This window comes from Sciurus carolinensis, chromosome 5 (assembly GCF_902686445.1).
Source record: "Sciurus carolinensis chromosome 5, mSciCar1.2, whole genome shotgun sequence".
In the NCBI taxonomy this organism is placed as follows: Eukaryota; Metazoa; Chordata; class Mammalia; order Rodentia; family Sciuridae; genus Sciurus; species Sciurus carolinensis.
In genome coordinates this window covers 137,783,632-137,809,000 of record NC_062217.1, presented here as the reverse complement: position 1 = coordinate 137,809,000, position 25,369 = coordinate 137,783,632, and the positions used below count along the sequence as shown (strand labels likewise).

The window sequence follows — 25,369 nt, the reverse complement described above, 5'->3', positions numbered from 1 at the left end:
TTCTTTGTCCAGGTTTTCTCATCTACAAAATGGCAGTAACAATATCACTCAACAGATGTGCCAGGCATTGCTTTAAGTGGGTTAATTACATTGCATAATTCTCATAACTGTGAGTTGAAAGTTTTTCCAGAAGTCCTTAGGACCAGTTTTTTGAAATGGTACACAGAAGGGGCTGGGGAGATAGCTCAGTCGGTAGAGTGCTTGCCTTGTAAGCACAAGGCCCTGGGTTCGATCCTCAGCACCCAAAAAAAAAAAGAAATGGTACACAGAGCAGGATTTGTAATCCTCCAGCGGGGTCTCAGGGAATGTCCTGTAATCAAGCACCGATGACTCTACCACAAGACCTAAGAATATTCCACAAGGAGAGACGCCTACAAACTCTAAATAGGAAAGATCTTGCCACCAAATAAGTGCACTGCTAATATTTGGAAAATGTTTGTTTTCAGAACTTTTTTGAATTATACATTTGCATATTCATCTTCATCTTATGGGTCAGGAAAATGGGTTCAGGGAAACTGAGTCTATTGACCAAGATTATACCAGGGCAGAAGCTGAGAGTTGAATGCAGTCATTTTGATGTCAAAAGGACTGCTCTTGGCCACAGTGTTACAATTCTTCCTTCTTCAGAGGGTCCTTGTAAGAACTGAATGGTGTACAAATCTTGCAGAGCAGGGTGGGAACATAGTGAGTGCTATTTAAACTTTAATGATTGTAATTTTCTACATTGTAAGAGGTCATCATGATTTATTATCATAGCATTTGATGGTGTAGTGATGTATTTGGTTCATTAAGGCAGGGATTCCCAGTCTCTCTTGGGGGGGCACCCTCAAAAATCTTCTAAACCACACGAGAGTTAATCTTGTGGCTGTGACTGGCCCTGGCAACTGGGCTATAGCCACCAGGGATTCTGCCCAACTGCCCATGAGCTGAGCGGGTGTGTCATGGACTGAGTGTCTCTGTTTCACCCCCCCTCGCAGTTCAAAGGTGGAAGCCCTAACCGCCAAAGGGACTATATTTGGGGATAAGGTCTCTGAGGAAATAAGTAAGGTTAAACATTAAGGGTCATAAGTAAATTAAGAGTCATAGGGGTTGTCCCTAATTGGGTTAGCATCCTTATGTCTTTGTTTGCTGTTAATAACACAATGTTGCAGACTGGGTTTATTATAAAGAAAAAAGGTTCATTTTGGCTTATGGTTCTGCTCCAAGATGGAGGAGTCACATCTGATGACTGCCTTGCAGGCAGAGTCCTCAGGTGGAGACAAGGAGTTTGAGAAAGATCTAGTCAAACTGGTTTTTATAGCAAACACACTTTAGAGATTAAACCCATTCATCCAATGAATGAATTAATCCATTCCTGAAGGCAGAGTCCTAATAACCCCTTAAAGGTCCCAACTGGTCCCACCTCTTAATACCTTACGATGGGGATTAAATTTCAACATGAGTTTCAAAGAAGAGAAACCATATTCAAACCATAGCACCTTATAAAGAGAGATGCCAGAGAACCTCAGCTTTATCTCTGTCTCCCATGCATGCTCACTAAGGAAGGTCTTGTGAGCACCCAGCAAGCAGGTGGCCATCTCCAAGCCAGGAAGAGAGCTCTCACCAGAAACTGAATGTACTGGAACCTTAATCATGGACATCTAGCCTCCAGAACTGTGAGAACTGTTCTGTTGTTTTGGCCATCCAGTGTGTGGTATTTTGTTACAGCAGCCTGAGGGACTAATGCAGCTTCACATCACCCCTGAGGTCCAGCTTAGCAGTTAGGAAACCTGTAAGAAAGCATGTAGATGTGTTTCTCTCTGCAAAAAATGATTTCAAGCTGCTGACTTTTCTGGGTCTTTTCTTTTTTCTTTTCTTTCTCTCCTTCCTTCCTTTCTTTCCGTTCTTCCTTCTTTTCTCTACTTTATTGCAGCTAGACTCTTACCTGTGGCTTGCCATACTTGGTTACAGATTTGACTGTGATACCCTTTCCTCCCACACTTGGAAAAATAACAGTTTATCATCAGTGATGGGTCCAAAACCTGTAAAATCAAACTTAATGTAAAATGCACAGTAAAAATACATTGATTGCACTGACCTTTGGAATGCTCATAAGAGTCAAGTATATGAACTTTGTAGCATAGACCGTCGCCATTCATCAACCTTTTTTTTTTTTTTTTTGCTGTGTTCTTAATTGGTGTGTTCTAGAGAAATGAGACACCAAATAAAACCAAATAAAACTGAATAAATCCTCTAATTGAGGATTGTGCATTTAAGACGTGAATGACTAAGTACAGATTATACTTTTCAGTCTTATAGATGATTCATTATTGGGCAGCAATCAAAATATTTATTTTCTCTGTTTGGATCACTTCATTTAAAGATTCCAAAAGAATTCAGTATAATCAAAATTCTTACTTTTATCTTGTAAACATTAACTCATTCTCCTAGGCCCCTGTGAGGACATTTTGTCATCGTCAGTATTTTCTCAGGAAGTTTATTACAGAAAAGAAAATGATCTCCTCACGTGAGCCTAAAATGCATGAAGAACACTGCATTCTACTTCTGTCCAGTACAGTTGTTCTAGAATGGACTTTTCCACTCTGTGCTACTTACTTATTAAATATTGCTTCACTTCACTTTGTAAGAGGAAAACAATTTTGAAAATCTTAGTGAAAGTCCAGGCTGGAATAGTTTTTATTTTTTATTTTACACATATATACTCACATGTATGAAAAAACTATGTCAATTAAATTATAGCCAACTTTAAAATATGATAAAATATGATACAAAATCTATTCCACAAATAGATCCTTATTTTCAACTTCTTGTTGGGCAGACAAAAAGTAAGAAGGAAATTTTTAGTCCACATATGAAAGAACATCTCAAAGCAAAACCCTCTCAAGTACTAGTTGGAAGGCACAGTCTTAATTAGTTTAAAAAAAAAAGAACAAGGAGGGGAGACCTAAACATGATAGATATATAAAGTGGCACAGTCAGCTTGCCAGATAGGTAGAAAAACACATGTGAATTGCTGTTATATGGAAAAAAAATAAAACAAGTTGCACACACTTAATTACAATATTTAAAGTAGTTTTATTGCTTTTCATGAAAAGACAGTAAGTGTTCTAAGAAATTCAGAAAGAGGAACGGGGCTTCATAAACTCACTTTCCTCACACCACTGTGTTCTGCTTTTTTGTGTTCACTTCTTTTCTCCATGTGTGTGTGTGTGTGTGTGTGTGTGTGTGTGTGTGTGTGTGTTTCTACAGTTGTGTATATATCACGTACATTGGCGTTCTGATTTTGAGTTAGGAAGTTCAACATAGGCATTTCTATGTGCTGTGATAGTCCTCATGACTGTTATTTGTAAGGCTTTATTACAGTCCATGGATGGGACACACCATCTATGTGCAACTTAGGAAAAACATTTAAAAAGGGAAAAGAGTATAGATCATGCATTTGGTGTTCAGATAATTTGACTGTAAAAACCTCAGTGTGCAGTTCTAAAGAGAGAATTAACTACAAGGGGCAATGAAGAAAAAATTAGTTCAACTATTCAAGGGATGTGATATTTCTTGGATTTATAGTTTTCCCTCTTATTTTCCCTGTGTAGTCTCCCTCATTCAATAGTTAACTCTTATGTTTTCTCCATATCATAAGGGGAAAATCAACATAGAGAGATAAAGACATGGATCTCTGTACATACTTTTTCCTCTTGAACTCTAAGAAATATATGTGTTCTTTTGGCTATTTTTATTTTCTAGTAATTATTATTAGTAAATAGTTAGAAAGGTATTTTCTAACTCTGTCTCTGATTTAGTAACTGGTATGAATTTAATTTAATTAAACTTCGTTAAGGGTTTTGTTTTTTGGTGGTGCTGGGAATCAAACCCAGGGCGTTGCATGTGCTAGGCAAGGGCTCTACCACTGAGCTACATCCACAGCCCCTGGTTAAGCATATTTGAGTCCCAACTGTATGTTATCATATAGCTGTCAGAATATAATATAAAATCTATTACTTTTTAATTTGGAAAATTATTGAAAGGAGCAAATGAAGATGAAAAGTGTATCTGTTGGTGTCATAGGGAAGGAAATTGATTATGTGTTAATATGTGAATATTCTAATATGTGTCAGATGTTTTTCCTTGTATTTTGCCATTTAATTGTGACTTAAGCCCATTAAAGAACTATTAATTCCAAAATGCATGGCAGGAGAGATTCAGAAAACCAAGTTGCATGTCGAGATATATACCTAGTTATTGAGTTAGCCAGTATCTCCTAGGGTACTGTTCAATGAGCTTAAAAATGTAAGATAGTATTCACATTTGTAGCGAATTTTTAAAGGCCTCAATGAGCAGTTTTATACCTGAGGGGAAGGAAGTCCTTTGAATTATTTAGAGAGAAGTATCCTGTCAGAGGAATGTGGGTTTCTTTTTCTTTTTTTTTTTTTTTTTCTTTCTTTAACTGGTATTACATTAAATTTTTTTCCTTATTTTTTATTGGTACATTAAAGTTGTATGTAATGGTGGAATTCATTCTCATATATTCACACATGCACACAATATAACAATATAATATGGGCAATATTATTCCCCAGTATTTCCCTTTTTCCTCCTTTTCCCCTCCCTCAGTTCCTTTCCTCTACTGTACTGATCTCCCTCTGATTTTCATGAGATCCCCCATTCCTTTTTTCTCCTTTTACCTCCTTAGCTTCCACATGTGAGAGAAAACATGACCTTTTACTGTCTGTGTTTGGCTCATTTCACTTAACATAATATACTCAAATGCCATCTGTTTTCTCTCTCTCTCTTTCTCTCTCCTTTTCTTTCTTTTTTTTTTTTTTAATTTTTTTGGTACTGGGATTGAACCCAAAGGTGCTCAGTTACTGAGCCACATTCTCAACCCTTTTTATATTTTATTTAGAAACAGAGTCTCACTAAGTTACTGAGTCTGGCTTTGAACTTGTGATCCTCCTGCCTCATCCCTCCAGAGCTACTGGGATTACAGGTGTGTGCCACTGTGCCCTGCTATTTATTATATTTTCTTTATTTATTCATTCATCGACAGATACCTAGTCTGGTTCCATAGTTTGGCTACTGTGAATTGTGCTGCTATAAACATGGGTATACACATATTGCTATAGTATGCCGATTTTCATTCTTTAGGATAAATATCAAGGAGTGGTATAGCTAGATCATATGGAGTTTCCATGTCTAATCTTTTGAGGAACTCCATACTGATTTATATAGTGGTTTGACTAATTTCTAATCCCACCAACAGTGTAAAAGTGTTGCTTTTTCTTCACATCCTTCCCAGCGTTTGTTACCATTTGTATTCTTGATGGCTGTCATCCTAGCTGGAGGAAGATGAAATCTCAGTGTAGTTTTAACCTGTGTTTCCCTAATTGCTAACAATGTTTTCCCATCTATTTGTTGGCCATTTGTATTTCTTTCTTTAAAAAAAAAAAAATTTTTTTTTGTAGTTGTAGAACAGAATGCCTTTATTTTACTTGTTTATTTTTATCTGGTGCTAAGGATGGAACCCAGTACCTCACAAGTGTGAGGCAAATTCTCTGCCACTGAGCCCCAGTCCCAACCCTGTATTTCTTTTTTAAAGAAGTGTCTGTTTAATTCATTTGTTGTGTTATTTGTGAGGTTTTGGTGAGGTTTTTTGAGTTATTTGTATATTCTGAATATTATCCTGTCAGAAGAGGAGCTAGCAAATATTTTCTCCCATTGTGTAGATTCTCTCTTCACATTCTTAATTGTTTGTTTCCTTTGTTGTACATAAGTTTTTAATTTGATGACATCCTATTTATTACCCGGGCATTATTTTCTGAGCTTTTGGGGTCTGATTGAGAAAGTGATTGCCTGCTCCTATCTGTTGGAGTGTTGACCTTACATTTTCTTCTAGGAGTTACATAATTTCTGATATAATTCCTATATCTTTGATCCTTCTTGAGTTGACTTTTGTGCAGGGTGAGAGATAGGAATTTAGTCTCATTCTTATACATATGAATAACCAATTTTTCCAGAACTATTTGTTAAAAAGGCTTTTCCTCAGTGTATGTTTTTGGCATGTTTGTCAAGGGTCAGATGACTGTGTGTGTTTGTCTCTGAGTCTTCTGGTCTGTTCTACTCATCTGTGTATCTGTTATAATGCCAGTATCATGCAGTTTTTGTTACTATAGTTCTGTAGTATAATTTGAAGTTAGGTGTTGTGATTCCCTCAGCATCACTTTTTTTTGGCTTAGAATGCTTTGGCTATTTGCACTGATTCTGTGTCTTGCTTTCAGTAGTATGGCCTTTTTAACAATATTAATTTTGCCTATCCATGAACATGGGAAATCTTTCCATCTTCTGAGATCTTAAATTTCTTTCTTTAATGTTCTGTAGTTTTCATTGTGAAGGTCTTTCTCCTCTCTGGTTAGATTTATTCCTAGGTATTTTATTTTTAGGCTACTGTGAGTGGGACTATTCTCTTGATTTCTTTCTCAGTAGATTCATTATTGGTATGTTAGGAAAACTATTGACTTTTTTCTTTTTTTTTCTTTATTCTTAGTAAGTACACATAACTTTCATTTAATCTTAGTAAAGTAATATGTGACATTGAAAATTTTTTTCATTATCTTTTTTTTTTTTTTTTTTTTTTTTTTTGCGGTCCTGGGGATCAAACTCAGGGCCTTGTGCTTGCGAGGCAAGCACTCTACCAGCTGAGCTATCTCCCCAGCCCTCATTATCTTTTTTTGACAGTGATAAATATTTAGAAATTTTTTTTCATATGTGTATATAGGGTAATAATGTCCATCTCATTCTACCATCCTTCCCATTTCCACCACCCCACCCCTCCCCTCACTCCCCTTTGCATAATCCAAAGTTCCTTCATTCTTCCCTACCCACCTGCCACTATGGATCACCACCCACTTATCAGAGAAAACATTTGGGGGGCCTTTGGTTTTTTGGGATTAGCTTAGTTCACTTAGCATGATATTCTCTAGTTCCATCCATTTACCTGCAAATGCCATAATTTCATTCTTCTTTAAGGCCAGGTAATATTCCATTGTGTATATGTATATGTATATGATGTCTTTCTTTCCTACTTTTATCCCTTTTATTTCCTTCTTTTGCTTAATTGCTCCAGCTAGAATTTCTAATATTCTCTATTGAACAGAAGTGGTAAGAGGGGTAAGAATGGAAATCCTTGTCTTGTTGTAGATTTTAAAGGAAATGCTTTCATTTTTTCTTCATAACCATGATGTTGGCTTTGGTTTTTTTTTTTTTTTTTTTAATGCTATTGAGGTAGGTTTCTGCTATGGCTAGTTTCTTCAGTGTTTTTTATCCTGAATGGGTGCTGCATCTGGATGAAGACTTTCTCTGCATCTGTTGAGATGTGGGTTTCTTTGTCTTTTTAAAAATCTTTCTGAGTCAAGGTATATTACTATTTGCAATTCTATCAAATAGTAATATCAAACCTCTTCTAAGCTCTTCTCAGAGAAACGCTCATTCAGAACATTTTTCATACCCAACTTCAGGACACATGTAAATGCCTTTACCTGAAGTCTGTGGATAGGGAATGGTGACTGATCTTCTTTTGCAGTTTATGAGGTTCTAATCAATACAATTATTATTCTCCAACACTCTCCTGATTAAAAAATGTAATAATCATAGGATATGGAAAATTTAAGTTTCTTATCTCTTCCATCAGACTTCTGGAGGCAACAAAAAAAACCAACATTATTATTACAGCTAAAATGTATTTGAACACTTACTATGGGCGTGTCCTATGCTTCATGACATGATGTGGGTCACCTCATTTCATTTACACAAATCCATGAGGTAGGAATTGGAATTTGGAAGGATCAACAAAAAGCATTCACCTCTCCCCTAAGTTCCAAAATAATTTAGAGGTAGAAACACGTGTCAAACAGATGAAGAGCCAAATACCACTTTCAAGTGCTAATAATACCAATGATTGTGGAGTGAGGCTTAAAACTACCAGCCAAATAATGTTGCAAGTACTTTGCCCATGAAAAAGTCTCAATTACCCCAGTCTCAATCACTGGCAGTTTATAAACAACTCCAGGCCTCCTTGCAAGAGCATCTTTCATTTATAGCATGGAACTGCTGAGGAGGACAAATGTTCTCTACTTACAGGAAGATCCTACATGGAAAAAAAAAGAAGGGAAGGTCTGAGGTGAGCATGTACAACTGTTTCTCCCAATGAGTCATTGAATTAACTCCCGTTATGGAGAAGAGGGAGAAGGTTCAGGAGTGTTAACGTTACTGTGGTCCCTGTCACATGGAATCAAGGGAAAGGAGGTCTGTCCCCAGCTGTAGGTACTCTACATGGCCTTATCCTAAAGATAAGGAAACGGAGGCATCAAGACCCTGAAGAGAAACTCACTTGTTAAGTGGCAGAGAAGTCTGCATAAGGTCACTGAATACATAGAAGATGGAGTCCGGATTTTATAAGGCAGCCCAGGACAGGCTCAGGCTTAGTTCAGGTACAAGGCACAGGGAAATTTTAAAAGGGAGGGCAGACGCAAGAGATGTGGGGAAAAAAAAAAAAAAAAAAGGAGTGATAATGGTTGGGCTCCCTTGTAAGAGTTGGAAGGAATCAAAATCACCTACAGTTTTTTAGCATACCTAGTTTTGAAACAATGAAAACATTAAAAAAATTAAAAAGTGCCTCCAGGAATGAATATCCAGTGCTCTTTTGAACATGTGTTTTTGAGGTACCTCATAGTTGGGAATTTGAGTCTGCAACTTGGAAGAAAGATCGGAAGCAGAGATTTAGATTTTAGTTGTCCATTTCAAGGAGATAGCTGGCTGAAACTAAGGGAGTGCTCAAGTCTGGACAGTTTTATAAATGACTTTTGTATTTGAAATGCCAAAAGAGTTGAGTTGGTAACCTTCAGAGATTTGATCTAGTTTAAAGGCAAGCCCAGCGTCACCTAGGACTTGATCATGACCCTAGTGCACTGCAGAGCAAGCTTACAGGTGACACCAGCATACCTCAGTTTCCATTTGTCTCTCCAGGTTCTCTGTCATCCCATTTCTGCCCTGTTCTCTGCTCTAGGAAGCTGACATTGATGGATATCATCAATCGGACTTCCACTGGGTCCAATGGTGCCTCCCTGCCCGCTGCTACTTGAAGGCAGAAGGAGCTCGAGGTTGGTGTTTGCATTTCCTTGGCTCTTTTACCGTTGGGTCCTGTGACTGGACACTTCCCTTAACCCAAACCTGCAGCAACTCTCCAAGGTTCTAGTAACTGCTTTCTCTCCCTTTGCCTCCTCAGGCCTTGAGGTGGTAATAGCTTCCAATTGCTACTGTCCTGGGGGACTCCACTTCTTGTGTTGGATTTTATTAACATTGCTCATTCCTTTATAAATGATGTGTTTCTTGAAGTCTATCCCATTTCCAAGTTACTCTTGGGCCTTGAATAATACACCCCGTAAACCAGAAGAAAATCATGTTTTCTAAGGCACTAGTTTTAACTGTAGTAAACAGAGAGGTTTCTACTCTGGGAGCCTCAGACCTGGGAAGAGACGACAGAATTAGTACATGTGCAAATTCACATGTACAGGCACTATTCTTAGTGATTTGAATAATATCCTACGTGATTGCCATGGTTTTTAAAAATGCACTTAAGTGTCTTAGTGAGTCACAAAATAAAATTTATTTGGAAATATTATGAATTTCATTTTACCTCTTGTCTTCACATATTTTCTTAAACAACAGATAACATATTAACAATACAACTATTACCAGATTTAGCTAAAGGCATACATTTTTTTTAAAAATTACTTTTATTTATTTATTCTTTTCATTATTATTATTATTATTATTTTTTGTGGTACTGGGGATCGAACTCAGGGCCTTGTACTTGCGAGGCAAGCACTCTACCAGCTGAGCTATCTCTCCAACCCTCATTATCTTTTTTTGATAGTGAGAAATATTTAAAAAAATTTTTTTCATACATGTATCATAGGGTAATAATGTCTGTCTTATTCTACTGTCCTTCCCATCCCCTCACTCTCCTCTGTACAATCCAAAATTCCTAAAGGCATATTTTTAAGCTTATTGATTGTACTCACATGCAAAGATGTTGGGTACTAGTTCTAAGAACTTGTTCAAAGTTCACCCAAATTCTTTGGGTCCCAAACCAGAAGGAGGTGGAATGAACTGGTTCAGTCATAACTATTTCTATCAGGATAGGAACAAGGACAACCCCCACATCTAGAGGAATTTTTGAAAAATTATTTCTAACTTTCATTTCAAGGAAGAAAATCAGGTCCTCAGTCTCTCACAGAAAAAAATCACACCACATTCTCCGCCTTGGCAACACCTTGTCCTTTGTGTGACCTGCTGTGGCTCAAGCAGCGAGCAGAGTCTACAGAACACAAAAATAAACATCTCTGAGGGCCTGTGGAATTTGATGGCCTGTGTAATGTGGGGCAGACAGTGGGCGGCAGGCCAGGCTCTGTAGGTGAGCCCTCCCGCAGCCCACACTCCTTTTTAACCACTCTGCAAAAGCAAGAAGAGCAAACCCAGCAGTAAAGTTCTGTTTCCAGGTTTGGCCTGGTCTGGGTTCAGGCCTGGACGTGCCTCTGTGTACCCGGGGAGCTGCATTCACCTAGGGCTCTATGAGCCAAATGCTGGCTAGGCTGGTTATAGTGGATAAAAAGAACAAAGAAAGCACTGGTGATTTATTGCCCCCATTCCTAAAGCTCCTTGTACCACCTCCCATGTGATTTAAGAAAATCTTTGGAACTAGAGAACTGAGGAAGTTCATTTACGAAATACTTATTGAGCACCTATTCTCTTCCAGGCACTATCCTGGAGATAGACTGAGCAAATGGGAACCCTGGGGTTACCTGTTGTTAGGGAGCTCATACTCTCACGCAGACTGTTTTCTTCTGCCTGCATTCTTCTTTCAAACACCACTTTTCCATAATACTCCATGATACAAGGGGTTAACTTCTGACCACTTGAAATATTTGACTCCTTGCCCCTCCTGTTTCAACAACATGGCGGAGGGCAGTGATTACAGAGTGAGGCAAATGTGGTATAGACGGGCTGCACAGTTCTTCAATAATAGGCTCTCTGTTGACCAACAAAAGGACTCTGTGAAACGCGCCTCAAATCCTCAGGTTCTCCTCTGCAGCCGAGACGCTTCGGACACAACATAATATGACTTAATAATTCCACATTTTCTGTGAGAGTGCAAAATTAGAATTAAAGAATTCCACAAGGCCACTGATTTAGACACAAAAATGTATTCATTATACCGCATAAATATTGAGCACCAACTCTATACTAGATATTGTGCTAGGTGCTTGGATATTTGGTTGTATAATATTTTTTTTTCCTATTTTTTAAAAGTTCATCTATATGTATTTTTATTTCATATGTATATTTTTAAATCAGTCAGGGTTACTGTTCAGGCCTGTCACTTATTTCCAAATAAAAGAAAAAAGAACCTCCTGGCTACTGAAAATGGGAATTGGGGGCGAGTTCCTGGTTATAAACTGCACTGTCAACAACTTAGAAGTAAGCATTTTTTCTGATGTTGCCTAGAATCAGTGGCTCTGTGTAATCAGGAGCTGAAACAGTAGAAAAGAATTTTGCTTTCTACATTCTGCCTCGTATGTGAATCACGAGTTGTACCTTTTCCTTCCTTTCTGTAGACCAAATATCATATAAATCACTTTGCTGTTTATTCTGGGTCTTATGTAAAGTATTCCTATCCTCAAAATATCACACACAGTGTAGAAACTTTGGCAGCTTTCTTAACAAAGGTCAATGTTTTAGTTTAGTGCCCAAAGGTCCCTGACAAACATCCAAAAATTTCTGGTTGAAGTCAGTAATTATTTACTCCCCTGTTACCAGGATTTGTTTGAGGACAAAGCAGAGAGAAGCAGAAAAGAAAAAAAATTAAAAAGCGAATCATTAGACTTTCTTCCTCTAAGATCCCATGGGCAGTATCTTTGAGCAACAAAAACAAATCCATATGCAGTTGAAGACATCCTAAGAACCAGAGACGCTAAAGTGGGCAAAACAGTTTTGGTCCCCAGGTCAGTGTACAAACTTAAGCAGAGAGGGGCTTCCATAACTTCCTCCCACTTTGCACCTTTCTGGAAATTGAACTTGATCCCAGAATAGGAGTCTGTAAAGCTGGAATTCTTTGCTATGCTGCCTTAAGGGCTTTGCAGAAAGGTGTTGAAATTCCCTCATGGCATACTCGGAAAACTGTCCTTTGACATCCTTTATACACATTGTTCCTTTGTGTTTCCAAGTCATAGATCAGATGTTAGATGGGGCCTTGATTCCTGGGTTAAGGTAGAATCATACATTTACTTCTTGGTAAGAGGGGGGTGATAAAATGTCAAGAGACTGGGAATCAAGATATCCTTCTCTGTGAATATCCACAGGGGTTTACAATGAACAACATTTAGCAAATACATATACCAGGCACTGCTCTATATGATGGGTACATAATGTGGCAAACATAACAGGTATAGCCTCCACCATGATGGAGGTCAGAGGCCAGTGGTGGCAGCAGTGTGTCTTGATGAAAAACACAAGCTCTGAAGTCAGACCCGCAGTGGAATCTTGGTAGGGCATCGCTTACTTTATCTGTGAAATGGAGATTATCAAACCATTATAATACCTGCCTCATCAGATTGGGATAAAGGTAAACTCTAATAACATGTAGCAGCGAATTCAGAGCCTGGAGGCTTAAGTGCCCCTAAATAGTAACTCTTGGTATAATTATTATTTTGTGACTTTGTCTCTGGCCCAGGAGTCAGAGATGAACTCTAAGAGCTGGCTGATGCAACTCTGATAATACTTCGCTCCAGTGTGCGCCACCTAGAGACAAGCGGGTTGTGTTAAGTGCTCCTCATCTTTTAGTTGTAATGGCTCTTTTCTTGCTTTATGTCTGGAGATTAGACGTCTCTGATGAAAAAAAGTGCATTTCACGCCTCTTTCTGCTGAGTTGCCATTTTAAATCTGGTAATTGTTATTTATGCTTTTAGTTTATTTTTTATGACTTGGGTGGGGGGGGCTTTCCTCAGTGAAGGCAGAACTCATTTCATTCATTTATTAGGTACTAATTAAGCTCTTACTACGTGCCAGACTCTGGGTGAGTGTATGTGTATGTGAATGTATGTGAAAGAAAGAGAGAGAATTGCAGTTTGAGGGTGGTAAGTAGGACTTGGGGGGCATATATGTCTGAAGATAGTTTCCATTTAGTGGAGTTAAAGAATTTGGTGATAGATAGAGGTAAGTAGATAACAGTGATGTACTTGGTAGTGTAAGGGGCATGTGCAGAGGTCTCCAAGAGCCTGGAAAAGGGAGATACCTGCTTTGAGGTGTGGATGCAGTTGAAGCAGGAGTGAGAGAAAAGTCAGATGGGGAAGTGGAGAAGGAAGGAATTTGAAGGTAATGGAATAGCTTTTAAAAGATATAAAGCCAGACATTTTTAGTGAGTTGCAAGAAATTTATAGTATCATAAGTAGTTGAGGGCATGGTGGGCTGGAAGTGAGACTGACATTTGGCAAAGGAGCTGGTCGTGTATGTGTGTTACATGTAATTTCTACTGTGGACTCTGGGGACCAGCCAATGTTCAACAGATGATGTCTGAGGACACTGAGTTTCCATGATCATAAATAGTGTCTGTTTCCCTCTTGCTTCTACAGAGACAAAGAGTGTCTACCTAGAGGAGCTTCAAATGGGACACCCTAAAGGTTACAAATGATGTATCCTGAAAGAGTGCCTTCCCACTGCAGAGGGTCCTTCCAGTAAGGTCCATTTGGAAATCTCACAATTTCTTGGTTGCCATAATAAATCTTCTACTTCTTCACAAGCCTCTATTTTAAATGAAGGCAAAACTGGGGAGCGCATTTTGAAGTGTGTGTGTCCTAAGGAAACGAATCTATCTCCAGATTATAAAGATTTTCCTCCTTTGTTTTCTTCTAGTAGTTTTATAGTTTTTGCCTTTATGTTTATATCAATGACCCATTTTGAGTAGTTTTGTGTATGATGTGATGTAAGTCTCAAAATTCATATTTTCCCACATGAATAAATGCATAGGTCTATATCTGGACTCTATTCTGTTCTATTGATCTAACATGCTAATATCATTCTGTCTTGATTCTTTTGGTTTTAGTGTAGGTATTGAGATCAATTGATATAAGTTTTTAACCTTTGTTCTTGCTCTTATTTTGACTTTTCTAGGTCTTTTGCATTTTCATATAAATTTTAGAATCAGCTTGCCATTTTCTATTAAAAAGAGAATGTAGGAGTTTAGGTTGAGAGTTTATCAGTACTGTCAATCAACTTGGGTAGATGTATTTTCCAAGTCTTCTAATCCATGAACATGGTCTTTTGTCTCTTAGTCTCAGTTTCTTTGTCTGTTTTTTTTTCCCCTCTCCCTCTCTCTTTCCTTTATAAATTTCCCTCACTGTAGTTTTGTAGTTTTTAGTCTACAAGTAATGCACATATTATGTTAAATTTATTCCTAGACATTTCATATTTTTGTAGCTACTACAAAGCATATATATTCAATTCTAAGTTCTAATTGTTCACCACTAATATAGAGAAATACAACTGATTGTAAGAGGAAAAAATCATAAATTCCATTTATTCAGAATTAATAGCTATGTGTTTCAAAATACATCACTAAGAAATGAATAGACAAGTCACATAATGGGAGAAAATATCTGCACTACATATACCTATAAAGGATTTGTATCTAGAATATAATAAATTCTTTAATCCTAATAATAAAAAGATGATCCAATAAAATATGGGCATAATATTTGAATAGATACTTCATAAAAGAAGATTTATGAATAGTTAATGATTATGTGAAAAATGGTTAACACCATTAGTCATCAGGGAAGTACAAATTAAAACTGTAATGAGATACCATTATCTACCAAGTATTGTTCAGGCTGAGGGGCAAATGGAACTCTAATATGTTATTAGGAATATCATACAACCACCTTAACACAATTTGACAGGTTCTTCTAAAGTTAAATATGTACTTACCATATGACCCGGCACTTTTGTTCCTTGATGTTTACTCAAGAGAATAAGCATATGTCCACAAAAAGGCTTGTGTACAGATGTTCACAGAAGATTTTCATAATGGTCTAAAACTGGCAACAACCCAAACGTCCATCAACAGATGAATGAATAAACAAATTGTAGTATATCCATACACAGACTACTATATTCAGTGTTAAAAAGGAATCAACTAGATATGACAAACTGGATGAATCTCAAAACATCATCATGAGGGGAAAGGGCAATAACTCTGTGGTAGAGCCTGTGCTCAGAACATGCTATGCGGTGGGTAGCCAATCCCTAGCATATGCGTGGACACACACGCGCACGCGCACACACACACACGCACATTCACACACACACAGAATCAGCAAAAGAAGCAAGAAACAAAATAGCCCATATCATGTGATCCCATTTTTATAAAATTCTTGGCAGACAAGACTAATCCATATTGACAGAAAGCAAATCAGTGGTGACCTGGTCCTGGGGTTGGTAAGGATTGATGGCAAGGCAGCCTGATGGAGCATTTGTGGGTGATGAAAATGTTCTGTCTTGACTGTGGTGGTTCAGGTTACAAGATTGTATACATTGGTCAATCCCAAATGTACTGCAATGTAATTTTAAAACAGTGTGTTTTGTTGTATGTCAATTGTGTCTCAATTTTAGAAGTTTTTAGCAGTCTTTACAAGTTTAATCTTTTTCAGTTAAGCACAGTTTTTTCTACTGATTATTTAGTTGAATCCAAGTTTAATCTCCTTATGAGCATTGTTTCTCCCCTCTTGGGTTTCTCTTTAGGAGTCTCTGGTCTGGGGAGAGTACATGCAGCCCCTGTGGCAATGGCCCAGAGGTGGTGGTCATACAGGTCCCTGGTTGTTCACTAAGGTCTCACGCGTATTTGTGTTTTCCCTAGTGTTGGTCACTGAGAACCCTGCTGGTCTCCTGGACCTCATAATGCAGTGAAACTCATTTTGCTGCTGTCCAGGTGTTGACTTCCATCCTCATGGCATGTTGTGCTGAATTGTCTGCTGCTGGTGCAACCTGTGGTTTGTACTTTCTATGAAAGTACTTTCTCCAGTGCCTGGAAAAATTCCCCATCTTTCCTGTTAAGTTCTTCTTAAGGACCAGCTACCATTCCTACTGGCTTGCTTTCCACAGAGTTGCTTTCCTCTTTGCTGAGGCCCTCTCAGCTCTTAGTCATTTTCTGTGTCTCCATTGAGAACATGAGAGAATGTCTGGATCACTCCTGTGCCACATGGGAGGTGAGGGATGGTCAGGGAACCCTGTCTCTGGCTTTCTGTTGGGACCCATCTCAGTGACCCAGTGAAGCTGCATCTTCATACGTGACCTCCTTGTGACATCTTCTCCCTCAACAGCCTAGCTTGGGGGGACTGTCTTCACCGCACCACATACCTACCCCTGGTCAGACTCAGGGAGTGAAAGATGTGTTTCTGGGAAACCTGGTCAGGTCATCACTCTTCCTTTAAAACAACACAAAACAAAACAAAAACAAACACACACACAAAAAAAACCCCTCCCCTTTCTTCCCAGAGTGGGCTCCTACTTTCCTTTTCTGCATGGTGAGCACCTCCCTACAACACAATCCATGGTTTCTTGCTTGCAGATGTATTTATTCCGTATAGGACTAAACTTCTCATTCTCAATAGTTGCAAGTTCCCTGTCTTAGACTTAATGACAGAAGAAGCAGTACAGGAATTTTTTTTTTCAGTACAGGCATTTTTTTTTTTTTTAGAAATACCAGAAAAAAGGACTGGTAAACTTAATGATTCTTACATGATACCAGAGAGCAAAGCCAATTCGATTGACTAGGAGTGCTTATTCTACCTGGTAACCTCATTGACAGGGAAGGCACCCTGGATTATCAGTCATCTGGACTAGAGGGGCAGCATCAGCAATTCAGTGCCCTGGTTTTATGAATTAGGAAAGAGCGGCAGAGAGGAAATGACTCACACAACATCATACCAATGAGCAGTGGCGCTTGGACCCAGCTATCTTGATTTCCACTCTTGGTGTTGTCCTATCACACCCCTTACCTCTGTTATGGCTGCAAACTAATTTATAAAGGAAAAATACAGCTGAAAATTAAGACACTGGAAGTAGGAGGGATTGAGGAAGGAAAGAACAATGGAAGCCATTATGGGGAACTTCCAAAGCAAGTGGACCACTCTTTCCTTTTACCTAGCTGCTTACTGACTCATGTAAGAAGTTTGTAGGTTTTCTACTGAGAAAGGGGATTGCTTTGGAAAACTTCACTGAGGGCAACATGAATGACTTTCCTCACAAATGGAATGCTTTATGGGACGGTTACTGAGTTTAGCAAAAATTCTTTACACATGACTAGATTTTTTTTTTTTTAAGCAAAAGGGAAAAAGTGAAATGAGACTATATCCCAGTTTGTACTGTAAGGAATAACCTTAGAAGGGCAACACAGTATGAAGTATTTTTTTGTTGTTGTTCCAGAAAATTTTTCTGAAGCCAAAATAAAAATCAGAATGCAATTACTTTTTAGTGGTTGGGGTCAAAATACAAAAAACTGGGGGCTCATTAGTAAAATGAAGAACTATTTGATGGTAAACGTGCCCTTCATTTGCAATTTTAGGTACACTATTAACCAACAAAAGACTTTCCTAGTGTCTTTGTCTAATATCAGGTGGGTTAATTATTTACAAAAATGCCCAGGTTAATGTGGTAGGGGAACTGTCAGACTGCTTCCAAGTCTCTAGAAACTGAGGTTCACCTTGTCTAACCTGCACATTTCTTCTGAATCCGTGTAAATCTGCTAGACATGTTTTGAGAGAAACTCACATGGCTGTTTTGCGAGCAGCAGTCTGCCCTTGTGCTAACCCCGCCAGCTTCCCCCTTTCCTTTTGTCGTGGTTCCTCCTATGAACAGGCACTTAAGCTTTAGCATCGTTTGGACATCTTGTTGATGGACATGCCAACAGCAGTTTTTGAAATCTAAAGGGCAGATGGACAAGTGCACCCCTCAAAGTCAGCCAGAGTTACTTGTCACCCTCTGTACTCAGATGCAGCGTTGTCAGGACAGACCCTTCACTTCCCCGAGCTTTGGTTTCACCATATGAAAATGGCGTTCTTCTCTGAGGGTTATGAGGTTCGGGCCACTGTGAGATCCAGTACAGCACACACGTGTTCAGAGAGGACGCTGCTTGCCCGGGGCTTCACCCAGGTTGTCCCTGCCTTACAACAGTCCTTGGTTCATCGTGCTGTTGAGACAGCAAGCCTGGGATTATTACTTAAAATTTCTGTTTGCATTTGTACAATTGTAATTTTTGAGATTTCCACATAAATTGGTTCTTATGAATGTGGGGATGCCAAAGAGGGAGCGTTCAAAGGAAACAAAATGACAAGAGCAGCATCTGGGGTTCGCAGAGGCGGAGTAGGACGCTTACTGGTCTTGTAAAGAAATGAAATGTGCTATTTTGTCAGAAGCTGGCACCCACAGAGTCTCATTGATTGAATAATCACCTTGTTTTCAGTGTGAAGTATCAACAAATGGTATGATTATTTTTACTCTTTGAGAAACCATATAAAAGAGATTTTTGTAGTCACATTTTATACTACAGTGGACCTGAAATAACTATTCAAGAAAATTGGGGATTATTATACAATTGCATATATATGTTATATAGACATATATAACACACACATATACTTAATAGTTTAATGCAGTTTTGAAGATTAATTGATAACTTAATCATACCAACCAAACTATAGTCAAACTATGTTCATCTTTGCATATTCTTGGTTTTTTTTTTTTTTTTTTTTTGGTATCAGGGATCAAACCCAGGGTACTTTACTGTTGAGCCACATCCCCAGTCATTTTTATTTTTTATTTTGAGACAGGGTCTCTCTAAGTTGCTTAGGGCCTTGCTTAATTGCTGAGGCTGGCCTTGAACTTGTGATCCTCCTGCCTTATCCTCCGGAGATTACATATATGTGCCATCATGCCTGGCTCCTCTCTGCATATTCTTTTACATAAATTTCGCCTAGCTTCCCTTAGGAGGTGTATACACTTTCAGAGTATTCTTCTTGCTTTAATGTTGCATCATAAATGTTCCCATATTAGAATATTATCTTATTGTTTGTAAGTTTAAAGAATTACATAGAATCCCGTTTATTTACTGGATTGTAGTTCTCTAAACACTTCCCATTTGTTGAGCATTTAAATTGTTTTTGTGTTATGTATTATTCATAAAGCAACTCTATTTTTTTGCTCTTGGTGTTTGCTTCCCTTAAATTGTTTTCTCAGAATCATTTTGCAGAAATGGAATTGCAGTTCAACAAATATGAATAATTTTCTGATTCTTGATTCATAACACCACCCTGCTTTCCAGGACTGATGCATAGTCACTGTCTGTCTTCGTATTTAATAACAATCAGCAGTGCCACTGAAGATGGTCCTTATACAGCACATTTATGGATAGGTATAAGACATTTATTGTCTTATACTGGAAAACAGCTTGGTGTTGGGGGTTATTTAAATCTAAAAAACAAAGAAGAGACTGGGACTAAACCAACACAGAGGTTTCTAGCTTTGACTTTTTTACTTGTACAATTGATTCTATTATTTCATACACATTGAATCTAATTGTATTCAATCGATTATTTATTCCATTATTTGTGTTTGTATGTAGGTGTAGGTCAAATTTTGAATGCTGATCCTATTGGAACAGAGAGAGAGAGAGAGAGAGAGAGAGAGCATGTTAGACATAAAGCATGATATAAATGTGAATCACATATGACTGTTTAAAAAGCTTTGATTTATGCCAACATGATACAGACAGAAGTTGAAAACTGAATTGCCTTCAGGGTCCTGAAGGTGTTGTCCGTGAGTGAAATAGCATAGGGTTGGGCATTCTGGGCCATCAGGGACAGGTGAAGTGGAAGTGCAGATCTAATCTAATGGGGACACTACCACTTGGTCCCAGTTGATGACTTTTTTTTAAAAAAAGTGTTTAATTAATGAATGCATTACAGTTATACATGACAGTGGGGTGGGGTTCATTTTGGCACGATCACAAATGCATGTAATACAGTTCGCTTCATTTCTGTCCTCAGTTCTTCCCCTTTCCCCTCCTCTCCTTGTAACATAAAAACTTTAGTTTTCATTTTTTTCAGGAGTATTTGGATGTTTGGCTCTTTAGGTTTTAGATAAATCTTCTGATATTTATATGTCATGATGAATATTATAATCATTGACATCTTTACTAGTTAGTAAATGTTGTTGCAGATGCAACAAAAACGTCCTAAATTTCAATTTGGTCACTGCTGCTGATTTGAGACTGCTTTCATTTGACTCTAATTACAATCCAGTGAAGCAGAGGGAGAGGGTATTTTTTGGTACAAACAAGGAAGCTAAGGCCCAGAAATTATTGTGCCACAGTGTGTTCACCGCCTGTCTCATGGTGATGTAAGCTTCATGAAGCCAGATCCTCCTCGAATTGCTGGTTCTTTTCACTCTTCTACACTGCTGTTCTGCCACATAGTTGTAATACTGATATTGTCCACCCGGTTCTCCCAAATTTGGGCATTTTATTCTGCAGACCAATGTATCACCTCTTCTTATGTTACATGTGGGGAAATAAGGAGGGGATCAAATTATGTTTTGTGAATTACATGGTTTATTGCCATACAAAGAAAATGTTTGCTTAGGTTCATAATGCTTGAGGACAAAAAGAATAATGTGAACAATCTTCACAAGGAGTGTACTTAGATATACATTAAGTACATAGTGAGTGAGGTATGAATTTATTAAAGTCCAGTTGCTCAGGATAGAAGTAGACCTCGGTGGAAAGGAAAATGGAACTAAAGTTTGAGGTGTAGCTTTATACAAGCATTTCTTTGGAGGAGTTGGCTCCACCATTGCAGCAGAGATCTGCGATGTCACATGAGGTGTCCTAGTGCTTGAGGGTGGTGCCGGTGTTGGCAGGCAAGTAAGTGTTCAAAGCGCAGGACCAACATGGTGTCACCCTGTTATAGCCTGAGTTCTGAAGTCTTTGGAGAAGCAGCCAGCAGCATGCCTAAGTTCTTAAAGTGTCAGTCAAACCCTTGAGATTATAAGTATCTTGAAGTTCTATCGTTGCTACGGTTTAGATCTTAAGTGTTTCCCAAAGGTCCATGTGTTGAAGGCTTGGTTCCCAGCTTGTGGTACTGTTGGGAGGAGCATTTAAGAAGTGGGGACTAGTAGAAAGTCTTCAGATTATTGGGAACAGGCCCTTGAAGGGGATTGTGGGATCCAGGTCTCTTTGTCTCTTTTGCTTTCTGGCCATGAGGCAAGTGGTTTTGCTCTGCTGCACACTCCTGCCATGATGTGCTTGTACCTGCGGCCACCAGGCCTAAAACAATGTGTTTGCCCAATCATGAATTGGAATCTCCGAAACTGTGAGCCAAAATAAACCTTTTCTCATTATAAATTGATTATCTCAGGAATTTTGTTATAGTGATGGAAAGTTGACAAACATAGTAATCGAGGTTAATAACTCACACACCTGAAAAGGCTTAATGTAACATTCCTAAAGGAAGAGGGAGTTTGCTCCCACCCATGGGGGTCTGATAAGTTGTTGTATTCTTAAACAAAACATCAAAACAAAAATGCAAACTCCAAAAGAAAACTTTATGTAACAAACTATGAATTTGGAATCATTTCAAAGCTACATAATACAAAAGAACAAGGGTTTACACCCTTTCTCTGTGAAAGGCCAGATAATAAATATTTTAGATTTTGTGAGTCACACATTATTCATTGCAAGTATTCAAGCGACCCAAGACAAATGTAAATAAATGGAGAGGGCTGGGTTTCAGAAGCCACATTTTGCTTGAGGACTGTAGTTTGCCAGTTTCTGCCCTAGAAGACAGGGAAATTACCCACTCACCTGGGTAAGTTCCTAGCTCATAATAGATGTTTAAATTCTTTTTTAGTTCTTTGTCTTTAATGATTCTTAGAAATATTTACTCTTTGGGCTGGGGATATAGCTTGGTTGGTAGAGTGCTTGCCTCACAAGCACAAGGCCCTGGCTTCAATCCCCAGTTCTGCCAAAAAAACAAAAAAAAAGTTTACTCTTTGCACCTTAAGTTACTCGGAGGATATAAAAGCTCATCAGAGTAGTTTGCCAATTTATGATTTCTGTGGTATAAATATTCTCATCTTGACCAATTTCAAGTCATCTACATGACTGACACAGTGTGGGGATGACATGCAGTTGGGGCTGGCTCTAGAATCCTAGTGTCTGAGGGAATAGGCCAGTTTGGATTCTTCTGGCAGAAGTAACAGAAATTCCAACTAGTTATAACAATAAGTAAATGTACTGTTACTTAACAGGCTAGACAGAGTGGCTCCAGAATTAGTTAATTCAGTAGCTCAGTGACATCACTGAGGTCCCAGGTTCTTTTCATTGTTCTGCCCTGCTGGCCTTGGCTTACTGACTCCGTCCTCGGGCTAGCTTCCTTCATGGTTAAGAGGTGGCTGTTGTAGTTCCAGGTATCAAGTTCAGATTCAGAATGTTTACAGGATGAAGAAGGGCTTGTTTCTTTTCTGTGTCTTAAAAACAAGGGAACATTTCCTGGAGGACTTCCCCTTGAAGCTCATTGGTTAGAATTGCTGCACATCCCATTCCTTGTCACTCACTGAGAGAGGGTAGGGAGATCAGCCACAAGCCATTCCAAGAAACAATGGTTTCCTCAAGGCCTGTGGCCTCTGGAAATACCTAGTAGATACCTGAGCAAAACCAGGGTTACAAAAGGATAGAGAATGGGGTAAACTATGGATTTTGAGTGGGCAGCCCAACTGTCTGGTTTAGTAGTCTGTGTATGTGAAAACGATGAATATGACTAGCTCTTTTAAGTCAGTCATTCTCTGAGTGTTTGAGGGAAGAAAGTAGTAGACTATTAAAGTTACTTATCTACAACACAGAGTTGTACTTTGGAGGGATGGATCCTGAAGCTCCAAAGTGCTGGACATTCTTTTGGAAGACTGATTTTGCTTTGAATTTGTAGATAATTTCTTGGCTTATCAAGCCAGTAATCTATAGACACTTTTCAGGGAAGTAGCAATGGTATAATTTTTTAAAAATGCATTTATAGCTGCATCAGCCTGCATTTTACATCATCCTTTGAGTGTGTCATCAGCAAGAGTTATATGTGTAAGGTTAGGCAAAACTGTTTATGAGTTTCTACCATAGAATAAGGACATGTGATGGAAGCACCACAGGGCATTGGTTAGGAACAGCGGCCTTGCACTCAGACCAAGTTCGTATCTCACCTTGCACTCAGACCAAGTTCGTATCTCACTTCTGCTGCTTAATAGTGATAATAGTAATTGGGAAAATTAATCTCTCTAGCCTGAGTTTCTTACCTACCTTCTTTGGTTGTTTTAAGAGTTAAATGAGATTCTGTCTCTGATGCTGCTTAATAGCATCTTGGCCTATGGAAAGCATTCTATAAATGGTAGCTCTCTATCATTATTTTCACAAGCTCCAACACTGTTTTTTTTGACCGTTAGTCCCTAGGCAGTTATTAATATTATTATTTCCAATAATGATTTTTATTTTCTATAATACGTAGGTTTAGAATTTCTATCAATATTGGTCTTAGCAATACTTTTGATGGATCTCTAATGATCTTCTCGCTCGCCTTTGTCAGCCTCCCCACATTCACAGGATGGCTAATAAGATGAAGAGGATGCACCCGGCTTCAGAGTGAACCATCTTAGGTGGTGTACGTGGAGTCACCATTGCTGCCTCTGCCTCACTACCTTTGCTCTGTGTTTGCTCTCAGAACTCAACAGGCAACCTGTTTGTGGCTTCAAAGATGTACTTGTGCAAAATTCTGTTGTGAGCCATTTTCTTGAGAAAGCTATGGTCTTATACTAACACATAGCTTATTACACAGTTTGGTTTCCCTATAATTTATCAGGTGGCTCACAGTTTATGTTCATCTGATAATATACACTTTGTCATACTTGAAACAATCTTTCCTTTAATTAATGTTAAGATTTCCTCTTGCAATCATAATAAAGTTGTATCAATGATTGAGTTATTTGCTCAATGCACTAGAAAAAGTACCTGTCAAAACTCTTCTTTTGGGCTGGAGATATAGCTCAGTTGGTAGAATGCTTGCCTTGCAAGCACAGGGCCCTGGGTTCAATCCCCAGCACCACAAAAAAAAAAAAAAAAAAAAAAAAAAAAAAGAAGGCTAAAGATTACCTTCAGGAACTTTTTTTCTGCACTTTCTATGAGGCCAGAATCCAGACATAGCTTAGTGGGTTCTTTGGCCGAGGACCTCACAAAGCTGCAGCCAAGGTCATAGTCAGCTAGACTATGCTCTTAACTAGGGAAAAATTAGCTTCCAAGTTCACTTGGGATGTTGGCAAAAATAAAAACAAAAAAATTCTAAGATCTTCAGTTTTGTTTTGTTTTTCCTTCTGTTAGCTGGCAGTTCCTGCCAAGTGGCTCTCTCCATGGGCAGTATGCAACATGGCAGCAGGTTTCTACAAGGCCAGCGGGAAGGTCAGAGTACTCATAGGAAAGCAATAATCACTTCTTACCAAATGAAAAATCCCCACCTTTGGACATGGCAATAAAATACAAACATGTCCCGTTTTTGTTTGTAGATGGCCAGTAACCCATGTGCCAGGTAGCATTCTATGCCAACCTTGAATAACACCAGGAAGCCGCTGAGCAGCAAACTCTTCTGAGATCATAACTTGCTGTTGGAATAACTTGGAAAAGAAGAAAAAGAAATTGGAAACATGGCAAAAGTAAATAGAGTTGGGTCTACCTCCCCTCCAGACGGAGGATGGGGCTGGATGATTGTGGCTGGCTGTTTCCTTGTTACCATCTGCACCAGGGCAGTCACCAGGTAAGTGGGGAATTTCTTCTTTTCTTTCTTTTTTCCCTTTTTTTTTTTTTTTTTTTTTTTTTTTTTGAGATGGGTTCTTACTGGGCTGCCCAGGCTGGTTTTGAACTCCTACACTCAAAGAATCCTCCTACCTCACTACCTCACCCTCTCAGTACTGGGACAGCAGTTACCATGTGTTCCTGGAATTTTACTCTTGGTTTTTTAAGAAGAACTAGTTTGTCTTTTCTTCTAAATCTGTTTCATTCTATTTCTGAAACTATCATTGTGAAAGTGTGTGTGTATTTCCTTTGGCTGCACATTTTTTTTTCTTTGCAAGTTCTGATATTCAAGAGTCTTGGAGTGTGGTCTCTTCCATAATATCTGATATGTGTTAGAATGTTTAGGAGTGTTCGGATATTTTCAGACCAAAAGTAATGGCTATT

General features: G+C 38.6%; 1 protein-coding gene across 3 annotated transcripts in view; it reads left to right on the top strand.

Moving 5' to 3' along the window:
* The window catches only part of Slc16a12 (solute carrier family 16 member 12), an 88,308-nt gene that overhangs the window by 40,286 nt on the left and 22,653 nt on the right, over nt 1–25,369 (top strand). The window contains exons 2-3 of one of the 3 annotated variants that reach the window (XM_047553605.1): nt 9,059–9,152; nt 24,700–24,947. In XM_047553605.1, coding sequence (XP_047409561.1) covers nt 24,838–24,947 — 110 coding nt within the window. In that variant the 5' untranslated portion in view covers nt 9,059–9,152; nt 24,700–24,837. Of the gene's footprint in view, nt 1–9,058; nt 9,153–13,682; nt 13,785–24,699; nt 24,948–25,369 lie in introns of those variants that run through there. The other 2 variants (XM_047553606.1, XM_047553604.1) reach the window with 2 other exon arrangements.